At 37.8% G+C, this 19,740-nt stretch overlaps 1 protein-coding gene across 2 annotated transcripts in view; it reads left to right on the top strand.

Annotated features, from left to right (window-relative positions):
* LOC131817041 (serine/threonine-protein kinase ULK2) overlaps positions 1-19,740 on the top strand; it is an 84,018-nt gene that overhangs the window by 33,036 nt on the left and 31,242 nt on the right. For both annotated transcript variants that reach the window (XM_059150395.1, XM_059150394.1), the window contains exons 13-14: positions 1,793-1,964; positions 15,085-15,145. In XM_059150395.1, coding sequence (XP_059006378.1) covers positions 1,793-1,964; positions 15,085-15,145 — 233 coding nt within the window. The remainder of the gene's footprint in view (positions 1-1,792; positions 1,965-15,084; positions 15,146-19,740) is intronic.

Below are 19,740 nucleotides of genomic sequence, written 5' to 3'. Positions count from 1 at the left end.
CGGTTCACTGAACGAAGGGGTTGATCATAGAGTGGTCTGCAGCACGGGTGAAGCAGAGCACGGGTAACACGAAGTGTCAGGGGGAAGCCTGGCCAGCCTGGTGAAGACCGTGTGACTGCACAGGAGAAGGCAGAAAGGGGGTTATGGTGGGTTGAGCGATACGTAGGAGGTGAGGAACTTGTGTCAGTGAAGATTGATAATTTCTAGAGACATCGTTAAAAAGTAAAGAAGTGAGAGAAGATGGTGATTAAAAGGACTGCAGGGATTTGAAGTGTGAGAAAATGGAGTGTGTTTATGCACAGAGGGGAAGAAAACCAGAGGAAAGGGAGAGGGTGAGACCCTAAGGGGCAGAGGGAGCTGGTCCAGGTCTCTGAGGAGGTGGAGGGGACCGGACTTAGAGCACAGGGTGGAGAGAACAGCAGGGAGAAGATCCCTTCCACTCAGATGCTGTGGCTGCAGATGGTTTGACAAAGGCATGGAAGAGCTTGAGAAAGGGCCTGCCTAAACCACTGGAAAGAAATTGTGGAGTTAGATGCTTGGAATCACATCTCAGCTTGAGCACTTTTTAGCTGTGTGATCTTGGGCAATTTTCCTAAACTTCTGAGCTGTCTGTCTGTATCCATGTATGACATGGGTTTCAGAACAGGACTGGGGTTAGGTAAGACATGGAAAGCACCCAGCGGTGTCTAGTCCATGGTAGACGGTTGGTCGTGTTAGTCTTTCCATTGTCCCTTCCCTTTATTACCTAGACACACAAGGTCTCTTTAAAAAGTGATGAGGGGATTGTATGTCATGTGTGTCACACACACACACACACACACACACATACACGATAGGAGATCTGATACAGATTTCATTGCACAGTGACATTCGAAGGAGCCATAGCAGTGAATTGGGTGTTTAGGACATGGGTTTAAGATCAAAGGGCATTGTGTAGTATTTTTCCTTTTCTTAACTAGAAACGAAGGTTAAACAAGGTCATAGAGGACTTAACATAATAAATTAGGAAGTTCATTGTTTCAGAAAACCATTGTGTAACCAAGACATTTAATTAGAGGTGTCACTTGAGTCCTTGAACTAGGCAAATGCCACAGGACATACAACTGCTTACATCTGTGTATTTGCTTGTATACCTTGTATATGCTTTCCTTTCCTTCCTGTCCTATCTCCTGCAAACCCATTCCTCCCCCTAACAAAAGAAGAACAAAAGGAATGTACCCACAGCCTGGAAGGTTTTCCAGATCTTGCTTTCTGTGAGCAAACATAAATCTCTAGGCTTGAACGTAGTTATCCTTATCGATCTATTTACTTTTTTGCATAACATGGTCTCTTGCTTTCCTGTTTATAATGTTTTCTTCACTGGCGGTTTAAAACTTTTTAAAATGTGTGCAGGATGTTGTTAGTCTAAAGTCCCTGGACATAGTGTTTCAGTCATCGAGTGAATAGTTTTTGAGTACCTGCTTTGCTAGGCCAAGAGCCAAAACGGGGCATGTTGAGATGATGAAAACACACCTCAGAAATTTCAGGAGAGGGAGACATGTACGTGATAAGTGGTATGATATATTTTTAAGTATCATTTTTGGAAAAAAATGATAGAAGTCTTTATATGAAGACACTTTAAACTGTGCTTTTCTAAGGGAAAGATTTTCCAAAGAGATTTCTTTTTTCCAAAATTTTAAGATGGAGTTAACTTTATGCCCACTTTTATGAAGACAGCATTCCTTAGTCTAATGGCTATTCTGACGTGCATTTTATTACTAGGCCAGTTTTAATTTTATGTTGTTAATTTTAGTCCCTTCCAGATATGCAGCATATTCAGGAAGAAAACTTATCCTCCCCACCATTGGGTCCTCCCAACTATCTACAAGTGTCCAAAGATTCTGCCAGTACTAGTAGCAAGAACTCTTCTTGTGACACGGATGACTTTGTTTTGGTTCCACACAACATCTCGTCAGACCACTCATGTGAGAATCTTTTCTACTTGTACACATTATATTTCTTAATTTACTAGACTAGCATTTATTTTAACCTTTATATCATGCTCTCTCGTGCAGGGCACCTTTTCAAAGGGGCACTTTATTTAGTTGTGTGAATTCCCAGAACTATATACCTACCATTCTAAAATCTGCTCAGTCATCTTCCATGAAGCAGTAACTTTGGATTCTGAAGGTAGATGAGAAGTTTGCAGGAAATGATCTCAAATTCTGTTTGTATCCACACAGAAAGAAATAGGAAAGTCAGCAGAATTAAAGGAAGACCTCTGTTGCAAAAACCACCTTAAGAGTCAAGGGAATTTAAAACCAGGCTGGATGCCCTTCAGAAGAGACTGGCATGAGGTCAGGAATGAGTTTCACAAATATATGGGGAGAATTTTTATAAAGGAAGCAAAATCCAAGTTGACTAAATACGGTCAGGGCTCTGAGGAGCAGTAAAGGGCACCAGAAGACCTACAAAAAAGAAGTTAGAGAAAACCATCAAGAAAGAAGGAACTGTGGTTTGGTGGTAAAGGAACGGGATCAGAAAAACTAGAAATTGGCTTCCTTCGATAATTAAATAGTATCAAGTTGACCATATGCAGGTTGGAGAAATTCATGTCCAGAGGTCTGTGTAGTAGTTTGTCAGATACCAATGGCACAGCTGCTACTGTTAGGCATCATGCCAGGTGTGAAGGCCGTCATCCCCAGAGCATGCGCTTTGGGGATGTATCCACTGGGGAAGGGGGAGCAGGGACAAGGCTGCAGGAGAAGGTGGGGCAGTTCACCATACGGTGGTTTTCTTCTATTTTAAAAAAGGAATTAAGACTTTAAAAATTATGCAGTATTTCAAGCAGGAAATAATACAGCAGATATGCAAATCCACCCCCATTCTAATTTTATTTATGTCAGTGTTTAGCCATGTTTAGATGTCTTTTCTGAAGGATGAGAAATGCTGTATAGGTACAGCCAAAGTCCTTTTCCTTGTTCCACTCTTGCTAGAGGTTAATTCTTACTGTAGATTTTTTTTTATACTTCCGCATATCCTCTATCTATACATAACGTACGATGTTCTTGTGTTTTTACAGTTTTAAGTAAATAGTATAAGGAACGTTTCTATAGCTTGGTTTTTTATTCATGTTTTTGTTACATACCTAGATACATATCTAGATACGTATGCAGTTCATTTTAATATCTGAAATTTACAGTATAGCTATATTTTATAATACAACTCAACCACACGTTTTTCCATTTTTTGCTGAGGGTGACCTGGATAATTTCTATCTTTTCACTGTTCAAAGTATATTGTAACAGATGTCCTTGTATCAGAGTTTCTTCCACATGGATGCTCTAGAAATTTTCAACTTCAGATCTATAAAATATTAGTACAGACAAGTTGTAGGCAATCAGTAGTTTGTGCCATGCTGCCCCAATGGAATAATGGTGACTTCTAAAGAATTTTTTTTCATCTTTAAATCTTTAACTTTACCTGGAATTCACTTTTGTAGATGGAATAAGGTAGGGATCTTAGTATTGAACATTCTGTCCTTTCTCTGTTGATAGACTGGATTTGTCCTGTTAGGTTTATATAAAGACTTGGGTTTGTTTTAAGGTGTTCTATTCTGTTGGTCTATTTGTCTGTATTATAATCATTTTTAAATTTGTGTGTGTGTGTGTGTGTATGTGTGTGTGTGTGGCAGGGTGGGGTGATGGTAGAGAGCATTTTAGTATTCTTTGGAATCACCCTGGCTACTCTTGACCGCTTTTATCCCCATGTAGTCTAATTTCAGCTTGACAAATCCTACAAAAAAACATTTGGCGATTTTGATGTGAATTTGATTGGTTGATTGGTTGATTTTGTAAGACCTATACAGTTAATGATCTTTACAATATTAAATTGCCAAATCAAGAAAATGTGTTTCTCACAAAATCATAGGTAATCATAGGGGAAGAGAAGGAAAAACGAAATAAAAACAGAGAGGGAGGCAAACCATAAGAGACTCTTAACTCTAGGCAACAAACTGAGGGCTCCTGGAGGGGAGATGGGTGGGTGGGTAGGTGGGGTAATTGGGTGACGGGCATTAAAGAAGGGACTTGATAGAATGAGCACTAGGTCTTTTAGCCATCTGATAAACCACTAAATTTCCCCCCTGAAACTAGTAATACACTATACATGAACTAACTCGAATTTAAATAATAAAAAAAAGAGTATGCGTTTCTCTACTTATCTAGGTTTCCTTAATGTGTTTTGATAGATATTTCTATTTTCCTACATAAAGGACATTCACATCTTTTGTCTTATTCTAGTTACCTTTGTTTTTTTTTCCCTTGTGTAAATACTGTATTTGGTGATTTTTTTTTTCAAAACCACTCCTGTCAAGATCTCTGTGCTTCCAAATCTCAGGTTATTTTTCAGTCTTCAGCTTTTTGATATATTTACAGCATTTGTTATAGTTGGCCAAACCCTTTTTAAAATTTTATATTTTTAATTTTTTAAAAAAATATTTTTTTGTTTATTTGTAAGAGAAAAAGAGAGTGAGAGAATAAGCAGTGGGGGAGAGGCAGGCAGAGGGAGAAGTGGCTCCTTGCCAAGCAAAGAGCCCAGTGCAGAACTGGATTCTGGGACCCTGGGATCACAACCTGAGCCAAAGGCAGGTGTCCACACACCCTTCTCTTTATTAAAAATTTGTTATTGTAAAATACATCATGCTTATATTTTAAAAACATTTTATTTATTTAGAGAGAGTAAGAGCAAGTGGAGGGAGAGAGAGGGAATCCCAAGGACACTTTGCACTGAGCCCAACATGGGGCTCGATTTCATGACCGAGATCATGATCCAAGCTGAAATCAAGAGTTGGACACTCAACCGACCAAGCCACCCAGGTACCCCAAAGATTTTATTTTTTTTAAGAGCAGTTTTAGGTTTATAACCAAACTGAGAGGAAGGTACAAGTTTCCACATATCCCTTGCCTCCCTGTTCTCAGCATCACTCACCAGAACAGTACATGTGTTGCTGAGGATAAACCTACATTGACACATCACAGTCACCCAAAGTCCATAGTCTACTTAGAATTCATTCCTGATGTTGAACATTCTGTGGGTTGGGGGGAAGGTATAATGACATTTATCCATTATTATAATATACAAGGCATTTTTAAAAAAGATTTTATTTATTTATTTGATAGACAGAGATTACAAGTAGGCAGAGAGGCAGTCAGAGAGAGGAGGAAGCAGGCTCCCTGCTGAGCAGGGAGCCCGATGTGGGGCTCGATCCCAGGACCCTGGGATCATGACCTGAGCTGAAGACAGAGGCTTTAACCCACTAAGCCACCCAGGCGCCCCAATATACAAAGCATTTTTACTGCCCTAAAAATCCTCTGTGCTCCCCACCTGTCCCTCGGAAACCACCGGTATTTTTTATTGTCTCTACATTTCTGTACCACAGTTTGTCCATTTACCTATTGAAGGACACTTTGCTTCCAAGTTTTAACAATTAAGAATAAAGCTACTATAAACATCTGTGTGCAGGTTTTTGTGTGGACATAGTTTGCAGCTCCTTTAGATAAATACCAAGGAGCATGACTGCTGGCTGGTATGGTAAGAGAATGTTTAGTTTTGTAAGAAAACACCAAACTCTTCCAAGTGGTTGTACCATTTTGCATTCCCACCAACAATGAGTGGAGTTCCTATTGCTCCACATCCTCACCAGCATTTGGTGATGTCAGTGCTCTGCGATGGGCTGTTCTGGTAGATGTGCAGTTGAGTCTCGTTTTTATTTGCATTTCTCTGATGACATCTGATGTTCAGCATTTTTCATGTGCTTATTCACCATTGTATAACTTCTTTGATGAGGTGTCTGTTAAGATCTTTGGCCCATTTTTCAATTGGGTTGTTTGTTATCTTGTTGAGCTTTAAGAGTTCTCTGTATATTTGGGATAACAGTCCTTTATCAGATGTGTCTTTTGCAAATATCTTTGTTCAGTCTATAGCTTATATTCCATTTTCTTGATATGGTCTTTCACAGAGCAGTTGTTTTTAATTTCAATAAGTTCATCACTAATGATTAATTCAAACATTAAATAAATTTCTTTCACGGATTGCATGTTTGGTGTTGGTATCACAATACCCAGGGTCCTCTAGGTTATGTTGTCTTCTACAATATTTGCTATTTTTTTCTTTTATATTTAGGTCTGTGGCCCATTTTGAGTTAACTTTTTTTTTTTTAAGATATTATTTATTTATTTGACAGAGACACAGTGAGAGAGGGAACACAAGTAGGGGGAGTAGGAGAGGGAGAAGCAGGCTTCCTGTGGAGCAGGGAACCCAATGCAGGGCTTAGTCCCAGGACCTTGGGATCATGACCTGAGCCAAAGGCAGACGCTTAACAACTAAGCCACCCAGGTGCCCCTTGAGTTAATTTTTTTGAAAGGTCTGTATCTAGATGCATTTTGTTATTGTTGTTGTTCTGTGGATGTCTACTTATTATAGCATTATTTTTTAAAGACTGTCTTTGCTCCATTGTATTGTCTTTGCTCCTCTGTCATAGATCAGTTGACTAAATTTTTGAAGGTCTCTTTCTGGTCTCCCTATTCTGTCCCATTGATCTATTTGTTTGTTCTTTTGCCAGTATAACACTGTCTTGATTACTGTAGTTTTTTTTTTTTAAAGATTTTATTTATTTATTTGACAGACAGAGATCACAAGTAGGCAGAGAGGCAGGCAGAGAGACAGAGAGAGAGAGAGAGAGAGGGAAGCAGGCTTCCTGCGGAGCAGGGAGCCTGATGCGGGGCTCGATCCCAGGACCCTGAGATCATGACCCGAGTAGAAGGCAGCAGCCCAAACCACTGAGCCACCCAGGCACCCCATTGATTACTGTAGTTTTATAGTGAGTCTTGAAGTTGGGTAGTGTCAGTCCCTTGTCCTTCTCCTTCAATGTTCTGTTGGCTGTTGTGGGTCCTTTGCCTTTCCATTTAACCTTTAGATTAGTTTGTTGATATCCATAAAATGACTTGCTGGGATTGTCATTGGGATTGTAGTGAATCTATAGATCAAGTTGGGAAGAACTGGCATGTTGACAATATTTAGTCTTCCTATCCAAAAACATAGAGTATCTTTCCATTTATGTGTTCTTTGATTTCATTCATCAGAGTTTTGTAGTTTTCCTCATACAGGTCTTATATGACTTTTGTTAGACTTATACCTAAATATTTCATTTTGGCAGGTCCTGATATAAATGGTGTTGTTTTTTAATTTCAAATTTTAGTTGTTTATTATTGAGATATAGGAGAACAATTTAATTTTTAAATATTAACCTTGTATTCTGCAACCTTGCTTTAGTCACTTATTAGTTCCAGGAGGTTTTTTGATCAATTCTTTTGGATTTTTTTTACATAGGTAATCATGTTATCTTCGAACAATAGTTTCATGTTTACCTTTCCAAGCTGCATACCTTTCATTTCCTTTTAACTTACTGTATTAGCAAGGACTTCAAGAGCTGTGTTGAAAAGAAGTGGCGAGTGAAATAGGACTTCCTTCAGATTATGAAACTGTAATAACCACAGCCAATAGAAAAATCAATGGAAGAAAAAGAAAGAGAGAAGACATCCTTATATTTTTACCCAATCTTGATGGAAAAGCTTGGAGTTTCTCACCCTTTAGTATGGTGTTAGCGGTAGCTTTTTGTAGATATTCTTTATCAAGTTGAGACAGTTCCCCTCCATTCCTAGTTAACTGTGAGATTTTATCATGAATGGTGGTTGGATTTGTCAAATTCTTTTTCTGTGATGTTCTGTCTATTAATGGGATAGATCGCATTAATTTTAGAATGTCGAACCAGCCTTGGATACCTGGGATAAATCCCATTTGGTCCTGGCATATAATTCTTTTTATACATTGCTGAATTCAGTTTGCTAATATTTTGTTGGAGATTTTTGCATCTGTGTTCATGAGAAATACTGGTCTGTAGTCTTCTTGTAATGTCTTTTTCTGGTGTTGGCATAAGGGTAATTATGGCCTCATAGAATGAATTAGGAAATATTCTCTCTGCTTCTATCCTTAGAAAGAGATTGAAAATAGATACTTGGTATAGTTTCTTCCTTTAATGTTTGATAGAATTCACCAGAGAACTCATCTGGGCCTCATGCTTTCTGTTTTAGAAGGCTATTAATTACTGATTCAATGTCTTTAATATATAAAGACCTATATTCAAATTGCCTATTTCTTCCTGAGTAAATTTTGGCAGATGTGTCTTTCACAGAATTGGTCTACTTCATCTATGGTGTCAAATTTGTAGGCATAGAGTTGTTCATAGTATTCCTTTATTATCCTTTTCAATGAGATCCCTACTGGTGTCTCTTCTTTCATTTGTAGTATTAGTAATTTGTATCCCCCTTTCTGGTTTGGTTTTTTTTTTTTCCCCATCTTTTGTTAACCTGGCTAGAAGCTTATTGATTGTTGTGTTTTCAAATTCATTTAGTTCAAAATCTTTAAAAATTTCTCTTGAGATTTCTTCTTCTGCCAATTTGTTATTCAGAAGTATGTTTTCAGTCTCCCTGTAGTTGGGGATTTTTCAGTTACCTTTCTGTTACTGATTTCTGGTTTAATTTCATTATAGTCTACAAGCAGAAGCTGATTTCTATTCTTTAAAAAAATTTTTTTGGTTGTTTTGTTTTGTTTGTTTTTAAAAAAGATCTTATTTATTTATTTGAGAAGGAGCACAAGCAGGGAAAGGGGCAGAGGGAGAAGCATACTCCTTTCTGAGCAGTGAGCCTGATGCACGGCTCTGAGTTGAAGGCAGACGTTTAACTGACCGAGCCACCCAGGCACACCTCTTTTAATTTTGTTAGGATGTGTTTTATGGCCCAGAATGTAGTCTATCTTGGCAAATGTTCCATGTGAGTTTGAGAAAAATGTGTATCCTGCTGTTGTTGGATGAAGCTGTCTGTAGATGTCAATTATATCTTGGTGATTGATGGTGTTATTGAGTTCAACTGTGTCCTTACTGGTTTTCTGCCTGCTGGATCTGTCCATTTTTGAGGGATAGGTGTTGAAGTCTCCAGCCACATTAGTGGTTTCACCTGTTTCTACTTGTAAGTTTTACCTTGTATAGTTTGACACCTTGTTAGGGGCATGCATAACGTTAAGGAAGAATTGCTTTCTCTTCTTGGAGAATTTATATTTATGTAAATATAAATATATCATTACATAAGGCCCTTCTTTATCCCTAACTTTTCTTTTTTTTTTTTTTTAAAGATTTTTATTTATTTATTTATTTGTCAGAGAGAGAGCAAGGACAGGCAGACAGAGTGGCAGGCAGAGTCAGAGGGAGAAGCAGGCTCCTTGTGGAACAAGGAGCCCGATGTGGGACTTGATCCCAGGACGCTGGGATCATGACCTGAGCTGAAGGCAGCCGCTTAACCAACTGAGCCACCCAGGCGTCCCTATCCCTTAAACTGATGTCTGCTGTGTCTGAAATTAATATAGCTATTCCAGCCTTCTTTTGATTAATGTAAGCATGTTAGTGTTAGCATGGTCTGTTTTTCTCCATCTGTTTACTTTTAATCTGTGTGTCTTTATATTCAAAGTAATTTTCTAATACACAACATGTATTTGGGTTGTGTGTTTTAATCTGCTCTGAAATCTGCCTTTTAATTGGTGCATTTAGGCCGGTGACGTTAGAAGTGTTATTGATAAACCTGGATTAATATCTAACATTTGTTACTATTTTCTCTTCATTGTCCTTGTTCTTTGTTCCTCTTTTTGTCTTCCACTCTTTTTCTGCCTTTTGTGGTTTTAACTGACAATTTATTATCATTTAATTTTCTTTCTTTCTTAGCATATCAGTTGTACTTTTTTTTTCTTTCTTTATTGGTTGCCCTAGAGTTTGCAATATATATTTATAACTATTCCAAATCCACTTTATTATTTTTAAAAAGCTTTATTTATTTATTTTAGAGAGGGGACATGTGTAGGCAGTGGGGAGGGGCAGGGAGGAGTGAGAGAATCTCAAGCAGACTCCCGGCCGAGTGTGGAGTGCAACAAGGGGCTCAGTCTCACGACCTGAGATCGTGACCTGAGCCAAAATCAGCAGTTGGACACTTAACCAACTAACCCAGCCAGGTGCCCCAGTCCAGGTCCACTTTCAATTTTTTTTTTAAATTTTTTATTTTTTATAAACATATATTTTTATCCCCAGGGGTACAGGTCTGTGAATCACCAGGTTTACACACTTCACAGCACTCACCAAAGCACATACCCTCCCCAATTTTTTTTTTTTTTAAGATTTTACTTATTGGGGCGCCTGGGTTGCTCAGCGGTTAAGCCTCTGGCTTCTGCTTAGGTCTTGTTCTCAGGGTCCTGGGATCGAGCCCCGCATCGGGCTCTCTGCTCAGCAGGAAACCTGCCCCCCACCCCCACCCCGCCTGCCTCTCTGCCTGCTTGTGATATCTCTCTCTTGCTGTCAAATAAATAAATAAATAAAATCTTTAAAGATTGTTATTTATTTATTTAAATTTATTTAAATAAATCACTAAATTTATTTAAGATTTATTTAAAATCTTTAAAGATTTTATTTATTTATTTATTTGACAGCAAGAGAGAGAGAGAGAGAGCGCGCGCACAGGCAAAGGGAATGGCAGGCAGAGGGAGAAGGAGAAGCAGGCTTTCTGCTGAGCACGGAGCCCAATGCAGGGCTCCATCCCAGGACCATGGGTTCATGACCTGAGCCCAAGGCAGATGCTTAACTGACTGAGCCACCCATATGCCCTCCAGGTCCACTTTTAAATAAAACTGTACTACTTCATGGTAGTGTCAAGTACCTTATAGTAACAAAATTCTAATTCCTTCCTGCCATCCCTTGTATCATTGCTGCCATCCATTCTAGTTGAATATAAGAATCCATAAGCCCATCCCTGTATACCTAAGACACACACATTAAGCATACATAACGGAATATACTATTGCTATTATTTTGGCAACAAATCCCCTCAATTTTTATTGTCTGAGAAAGTCTACTTTTCCTTCACTTTTGACAGATAATTTTGCAGGGTTCAGAATTCTAAGTTGGTGGTTTACTTCTCTTAACACTTTAAATACGTCGTTTCATTCTTGCTTGTGCGATTACTGAGAAGTTAATGCAGTTCTTTGTTTCTCTCAAAGTATAGTGTTCTTTTTTTTACTTCGTTCAGAATTTTCTTTATTTTTAGTTTTCCTGTTAATTTGAAAATGATCTGCCTACCTGTAGTTGTTCTGGGCATTTATCCTGCCTGGAGTTCTCTGAGCTTTGTGAATCTGTGGTTTGGTGCCTGCCCTTTCTTTTGGGGGAAATTCTCAGTCATTGTTTCCAGTATTTCCCTCTGTTCCTTTTGTCCTTTCTTCTCTTTCTAGTAATCCCATTACACATGTTACACCTTTTGTAGTTGTCCCACGGACCTTGGATATTCTGTTGTTTTTCAAAGGAAATCTTTGTTGGGGCACCGGGGTGGCTCAGTTGGTTAAGCATCCGGCTCAGGTCCTGATCCCAAGGACCTGGGACCGAACCCCTCGTCAGACTGCCTGCTCATTGGGAAGCCTGCTTCTCCCACTCCTTTCCATGCCCCCTGTTTGTGCTCTCTCTGTCAAATAAATGGATAAAATCTTACCAAAAAAAAAAAAAAAAAGCTTTGTTTTCCAGTTTTTGAAGATTTTGGCAATAATGTTCTCTAGTTCAGAGCTTATTTCCTTAGCTGTGTCTGGTCTACTAATAAGGCTACCAAAGGCATTTTTCATTTCCTTTACAGTGTTTTTTAATCTCTAGCATTTCTTTTTGGTTCTATGTTAGGATTTCCATCTCTCTCTTTATATTACTTGTCTGTTCTTGCTTGTGATCTACCTCATCCATTAGGGCTCTTAGCGTATTAATCATAGTTGTTTTAAATTTCCAGTCTGATAATTCTAACATGACTTCCATATCTGGTTCTGAGGCTCACTGTCTCTTCAGTCTGTGTTTTTTGCTTTTTGGTATGCTTTGTTACTTTTTCTTGATAGTCATACATGATGTGTCCTGGGTAAAAAGAACTACTGTAAGTAGGTTTTATAGAAGTGTGATGGGGAGCTGTGGGGGGAGGGGGAAGTGTTCTGTGATTGAGTCTCAGTACTTTAGTGAGCCTAGGTTTCTGGTCTGTGGGCTTTACACGTTTCCCAGTTTCTTTCTCCTGCCTGAAGATGGGACAGGATGGCTCTAGGGCATTAGGGTTGGGTATTTACCTGCCCCCAGCTCAGTCTGGGGCTTAACTCGAGCTGGTAAAGCTCTGATTGTTTCCCCTGAAGGCAGGCCCTGCAAAGAACAGAATGCTCACACCTATTTAAACCTGGTCCCTTTTCTCCTCCCCCTCCAAGAGGTAGGAGTGGATTTTTTCTGTTTACTAAGTGAGCATATGAGTTCCCTGGGATAAATCTGACAATATTATGGGCCTCCCTGTGACTAGATCCTTCTGGAATTTTTAACTCTGAGAATTGTCCACAGTGATCCTCTTGCAATTGTCAATCTCAGTTCATGTTTTTCTGTCCTGGCTGTGCTTTCCTCAAGCCTTTTGCGGGTGAGTTTCTTCTCAGATAAACCACACCTCCAGGTGTTTGCCTTTCTGCCTCTCTAATCCTGCAGCATCAGTTTGCCTCGGTCCTTCTCTCTCTTTTGGATCCAAGAACTGTTGATTTTTCAGTCTGTTCAGCTTCTTACATGTGATACTGGGCCCAGAAGTCCCCATGTAAGATCTTAAAAACATCTGTACAATTTAAAAGTAATAATAAGACAAGTACCAGAGTGCACTCTGATTTTCTTCTTTTGTCTGATTTTATTTTTGTTTTGTCTTATTGCTCTAATTTTAGGGAAATTTCCTTGATGTTTTCTTTTCTTGAGTTTTTCATTTATGTTCTCATATTTTTAAGTTTTAGAAGCTTCCCCTTCCTTTGAGTGTTGTTCTGATTTCAGTGTGTAGTATTTTATCTCTGAGGACATTAATTACAATTTTTTTTAACTTTTCCATGAAAAATACTTCTTTTTTATCTCTCCCAGGTTGTTTTAGAGTCTGGGTTTCAGATTAGATTCCTTCCTTAGATGTTTGGTAATTGTCATATGCTCATAATTAATAATGGAAAATTAGAATGTTGTTTGAAAGCTTCGTATGTGGTGGGTCTTAAGGACAATGAGTTTATGCTGATGATGTATTATGTATTCTGCTTCCTTTTCGGAGGAAGTCTCCTGGAGAAGACTCCCTCATACCACGTGGGGGAAATTTCTATTGGCTCTTGGGTCTCCTAGGTCAAATAATGCTTAAATCAACTTTGTAACTTCTAAATTTTTGTGGCTATTGACTTTTTTATTCTTTTTGCCCTTGTGAACTTAGGTTCTCTTTTCTCTCCTTCTATAATATGGTATCATATAACAATATAATTAACTAAAACCATTTAAAATCATTTTATGGGGGCTCCTGGCTTACTCAATTGGTAGAGCATGTTAGTCTTAATCTCATGGTCAAGAGTTCAAACCCCACGTTGGGTGTGGAGCCCACTTAAAAAAACAAAAAAGTCTTTTTGTGGGTCTTTTTGTCCTTAGGGTAATCCTGTTAGGAATGTCCAATCAAATTACTAAACTTAAAGTCACTTGAAAAAAATTCCCTTCTAGTGATAACACTGACAAATTGTTACATGGTTATGTATGACGGAAGATGATAAATGTTTTGCTCCATTTTCACTTTTGATTTCTAGGGATCTTTTTTTCCTTTTGATTTTATTTTGTTTCATAATTATGTATGGCCCCCAACTCAAAGCTAGAAAATGAAGTACACTTAGTGAAATATAGCTCCTACCCTTGCCCCATCTACCTTGTTCCCTCCATTACCATATCAGGAGCTATTCTCTTTAAAATAGGTCCCTTCCTCCCTCACTTCTCTTTATTCTCTTACCCTGATTTATTTTCCTTTATATACATTTTAAAATATTTATATTATTTATTTATTTTGAGAGAGAGTGTATGTGTGGAGCCGGATGCAGGGCTCGATCCCATGACCCTAAGATCATGGCCTGAGCTGAAATCAAGAGTCTGATGCTTAAACTGAGCCACCCAGGCGCCCCGTTTTCCTTTATATTTCTTATCATGTCTGACCCTATTACCTTCTTTCCTTACTAGAATAGAAGCTTCATGGGAGCAGGGACTTAAGATGTGCCAAAATAAATGCATTTCTCCATTCTTATTTAGGGCCCTTCAGAAGGATATTTGTGTTTGTTTCCTTTTTTTCCCTTTTTGAGTATGGGCTAGCAGTGTAACCTATACTTTTTAAAAACTTATTTGGTCAGCACTGCTATTTCATATCAACACATTGATTATGCCTTTACAGCCATTTAAAATCACCCAGGCAGTGTGATATAATGGACATCCTAGTGACAAGAATGAGGGGAGCCTGCATTCTGAGCTCAGCTCTGTTCCCATGTATAGATGATACCGGAGTAGGTGATTCTGGCCTGTGGCGGGTGCTACTGTGCCTAAGAGGCCCCAGCTTCCACGACGTCTTGTTCAACAACCCATGCAAGGCAGGAAGTGTTATGCGGGATGGGGGTGCTCCAACATTGGGGTGAACTAGACTTTGTTTACAGTCAGTTGTGCTAGAATGTCACATGTGTGTTCCTAAAACTTAGCACTCTCTGAAAAAATTGTTAGTAAAAACCACAGAGTTCATGGGCAAATTGGAATTGAGGACATAACACTCAAAAACGTTGGTGCGTGACATATTAAAAGGAACATCATAAAAATGTTAGCACAGTTTTTACTATGCATGTTAAATGGTGAAGAAAGATATCAGACTGAAGTAAATATGACACTTTACCTTGAAAAGCCCTGATGTTTGTTTATAGAAGTGGGCACTGAAGGGTTCCACCTATGAATTCAGCTGGGTGCAGTGTTCAGTGTTTTTACTCATGGTTTTTACCTGCTTTTACTCGTGGAGGAAAGTGCATCATAATCAAGTGATAAATTTGTGTGGTGCTCAGTTTTTTCCGAATAATCATGTTGGAATGGTTTACATTTTTTTAAGCAGGTGGCAGAGCAGAACTGATGGTATTTTTCTCTTTCTCCTTTAGATGATATGCCGATGGGAACTGCTGGCAGACGTGCTTCAAATGAGTTTTTGGTGTGTGGAGGGTATGTTTATATATATTAAATTAGAACTTTTTCATATTTTGGTTTTTGTGAGTAAAGTTATAGAACTTTGACCATGTTTTTGATTCTAAAATTTATTTTATTTCACAATTTGTCATTTCTTTTTTTAAAAACAGTTTAAATTATAGATAAAAGCACATAAAATCTGTTGTTTTCCCCATTTTTAAGTTTACACAACAGTAGCTTTATGTATATTCACAATGTTGTACAACCAGTCTCCAGAACTTTTTCATCTTGCAAAACTAAAACTCAGTACTCATTATGTAGTAGCACTCCCCATTTCTCCCACCTCTAGGTGCTGGTAACCACTGGTCTACTTTCTCTTTCTATGAATTTGACTGCTTTAGCTACCTCACATAAGTAGAATATATAATATGTTTCTTCTTGTGACTGGCTTAGTTCAATCACCATAATGTCTTCAAGGTTGGCCCATGTTGTAGCATTTGACAAAATTTCTTTTAAGGCTGAGCCATAGTCCATTCTGTGTATATACTGTGTTTTGTTTATCCATTCATCTGTCAATGGACAATTGGATTTCTTCTCCCTCTTGGCTATTGTGAGTAATTCTGCTATAAATATGAATGTGTAGGTATCTGTTTGAGATCCTGCTTTCAATTTTTTTTGTATATATACCCAACACCTGGGGTTGCTGGATCATATGATATTTCTATTTTTAATTTTTTGTGGAGTTGCCATGCTGTTGTCCATAGTGGTTGTACCATTTTACATTCCTACCAACAATGTGCAAGCGTTCCAGTTTCTCTACATCTTCAGCAACACTTGTTATTTCTGTTTGTTTTTTTTTAAGATAATAACCATCTTAATGAGTGTGAGGTGATATTGTGGTTTTAATTTGCTATTATCTCTAGTGGTTTTTGAGTGTCTTTTCATATACTTATTAGCCATTTGTCTATCATTTGTTGTTGAGTTGTAGGAATTCTTTATATATGTTGGATATTAACCCTTTACCAGATATATGATTTACAGAAGTTTTCTCCCATCCCAAAGATATTCTGTCCACTCTGTTGATGTTTCCTTTGAGCATAGAAGTTATAGATTTGATGTGGTCTCATTTGTCTATTTTTTTGTTCTGTTGTCTTGTGTTTTTGGTGTCATTTAAAGAAATCATTGCCTAATCCAGTGTCATGAATCGTTTCTCCTGTTTTTTCTTCTACAAGTTATATAATTTTGGGTCTTATATTTAGCTCTTTAATGCATTTTGAACTAATTTGTGTACATTGTATAATGTAAGGGTCCAGCTGCATTCTTTGCCTGTGGATACCTAGTTTTCACATTTTCTGAAGAGACTGTCTTTTTGCCATCCAGTGGTGTTGGCATCCTTGTTGAAGATCATTTGTCCATATATGCAAGGGTGTGTTTCTGGGCTGTCTATTCCATTCTGTTGGTCTCTGTGTCTGTCGTTATGCCAAACATATTGTTTTGATTACTGTAGATTTGAAATCAGGAAGTATGAAAGCTCCAGTTTTATTTTTCTTTTCCAAAATTGTTTTGACTATTCAGGGTCCCTGCAGATTACATATGAATTTCAGAATAGATTTTTCTATTTCTGCAAAACAATGCCATTGAGATTTTGGTAGGGATGGGATTGATCTGTACAGATCGCTTTGGGTGCTGTTGACATCTTTACAGTATTAAATCTTCTAGTCAATGAAGACAGGGTGTCATTTATAATTTTTTCCAGCAATATTTTGTAGTTTCTAATATACAAGACTTTCTCTTTCTTGGTTAGATTTATTCCTCTGTATTTGATTCTTTTTGATACTGTTGTAAATAGTATACTATTGTAAATAGTATCAAAAAAGTATTATAGTATTGTATTGTAAAACATATTATAAATAGAGTATTGTAAAAATTGTAAAAAAATAGTATTGTAAAAAGTATTGTAAATAGATTTATTCCTGTGTATTTTATTCTTTTCAATACTATTGTAAATAGCACTTTTTTTTTAAAGATTTTATTTATTTATTTGACAGACAAGATTACAAGTAGGCAGAGGGGCAGACAGAGAGGGGGAAACAGGCTCCTCACTGAGCAGAGAGCCCAATGCAGGGCTCGATCCCAGGACCCTGGGATCATGACCCAAGCCGAAGGCAGAGGCTTTAACCCACTGAGCCATCCAGGCACTCCTAGTTATAGGCTTTTTATATATGGTGTTTTTTATGTCAAGGTAATTTTTTTTTATTCCTTGTTTGCTGAATGCTTTTTATCATTAAAGGATGTTGGAATTTTGTCAAATGCCTTTTATGCATGAATTGACATGGTTATATGGTTTTTGTCTTTGATTCCATTAATGTAGGTATATTATAAATCACATTTGGTCATGGTACATGATCCTTTCAATATACTGTTGAATTTGGTTTGCTAGTATTTTGTTGAGGATTTTTACGTCAAATTTCATCAGGGAAACTGTTCTGGTTTTTTGTTTTAGTTTTAGTTTTTGTCTTTTGGTAGTATCAATGCATGGCTTTGGTACTAGTGTAATGCTCAACTCACGGAAGGAGTTCGGGAGTGTTTCCTTCTCTCTAATATTTTGAAAGAGTTTGAGAAATGTTGGTGCTAATTTTTTAAATGTTTGTTAGAATTCACCAGTGAAACATCTGGTCTTGGGCTTTTTTGTTATTAGGAAGTTTTGATTACTGATCCAATCTTGTTAACTAGTTATGGTCTGTTCAGATTTTCTCTTCCTTTATCATTCAAACTTGGTAGGCTGTGTGTTTGTAGAAAGTTATCAGTTTCTTTTAGGTTATCCAACTTGTTGGCAAGCACTTGTTTGTTCATGGTATTCTGTTGTAATCTTCTCTATTTCTGTGGCATTAGTTGTCATTCCTTCTTTCATTTCTGATTTTGAGTCATCTCTTTTTCTTACTTAACCCAGCTAAGTGTTGGTTTTGTTGATTTTTTTTTTTTAATGCCAACTCTTAGTTTAATTTTTCTGCTTTCTCAGTTTTGTTTATCTCTGCTCTAATCTTCATGATTTCCTTTTTTTTTTTTTTTAGGAAATGGGTTTAGTTTGTACTTTTCTTTTTTGTAAGATTTATTTATTTGGGAGAGAGAGTGCCTGAGTGTGTGTGAGTGGGGGAAGCAGCAGAGGGAGAGAATCTTCAAGCAGACTCCCTGCTGAGAATGGAGCCTAGTGTGGGGCTTGATCTTACAACCCGTGGGATAACAACGTGAGCCAAAAGTAAGAGTTGGATGCCCAACTGACTGAGCCACCCAGGTGCTCCTATTTTTATAATTTTGAGGGGTAAAGTTAAGTTTTTGACTTGAGTTTTTTTTTTAATGTTAGCATTTACAGCCATAAACATCTATCTTAGAGCTGCTTTCGCTGTGTTCCATAAGTTTTGGTATATTGTGTTTATATTTTCATTTTTCTCAAGATATTTTCTGATTTATTTTGTGATTTCTTCTTTGACCTATTGTTTATTTTATTTATTGTTTATTTTATTTTTTTATGATTTTAAAGATTTTTATTTATTTATTTGATAGACAGAGATCACAAGTAGGCAGAGAGAGAGGAGGAACCAGGCTCCCTGCTTGAGCAGAGAGCCCGATGCGGGGCTGTATCCCAGGACTCTGAGATCATGACCTGAGCTGAAGGCAGAGGCGTTAACCCACTGAGCCAACCAGGCACCCCAGCCTATTGTTTGTTTAAGAGTGTGTTGTTTAGTTTCCATGTATTTGTGGATTTTCTAGTTTTCCTTCTCTTATTGATTTCTACTTTGTATCTATTATGATTGGAAAAGATATTTTGTATGATTTCAGTCTTTTAAAATTTTAAGATTTGTTTTGTGGCCTAAGATGTGGTCTATATCCTGGAAAATGTTTCATGTGCACTTGAGAAGAATGTATATTCTTCTGTTTGTATATTCTTCTAGACACTGTATATATCTACAGTGTCTAGAGTGTTGTTCAAGTCCCGTTTCTTTATTGCTCATTCATCTGGTTTTTCTGTCCGTTATTGAAAGCAGAGTATTGAGTTGTTCAGCTGTTAATGTAGAATTGTCTATTTCTCCCTTCAATTCTGTCGATACTTGCTTCATATATTTTGGAGCACTGATGTTTGGTGCATAAATATTTATAATTGTTATACTTTCCTGGTTAATTGGACCCTTAGTAATGTCTTTTTTTTGTCTCTTTTAACAGTATTTGGCTGAAAGTGTCTGATATTAATATTGCCACTCCTGCTGTCCTTTGGTTACTATTTGCATGGAATATCTTTTTTTTTTTTTTTTTTTTTTTTAGGGTTTATTGGGCGCCTGGGTGGCTCAGTAAAGTGATTGCCTTTGGCTCAGGTCATGATCCTGCAGTCCCAGGATCAAGTCCTGCTTCGGGCTCCCAGCTCAGTGGGGAGTCTGCTTCTTCCTCTGACCCTTACCCCTCTCATGCTCTCTCTCTTTCTCTCTCAAATAAATAAATAAAGTCTTTTTAAAAATTAAATTAAGGGGCACCTGGGTGGCTCAATGGGTTAAAGCCTCTGCCTTCGGCTCAGGTCATGATCCCAGGGTCATGGGATCCAGCCCCGCTTCGGGCTCTCTGCTCAAGCAGGGAGCCTGGTT

This window comes from Mustela lutreola, chromosome 15 (assembly GCF_030435805.1).
Source record: "Mustela lutreola isolate mMusLut2 chromosome 15, mMusLut2.pri, whole genome shotgun sequence".
Taxonomy (NCBI): Eukaryota; Metazoa; Chordata; class Mammalia; order Carnivora; family Mustelidae; genus Mustela; species Mustela lutreola.
This window is presented reverse-complemented; position numbering and strand designations above follow the sequence as displayed.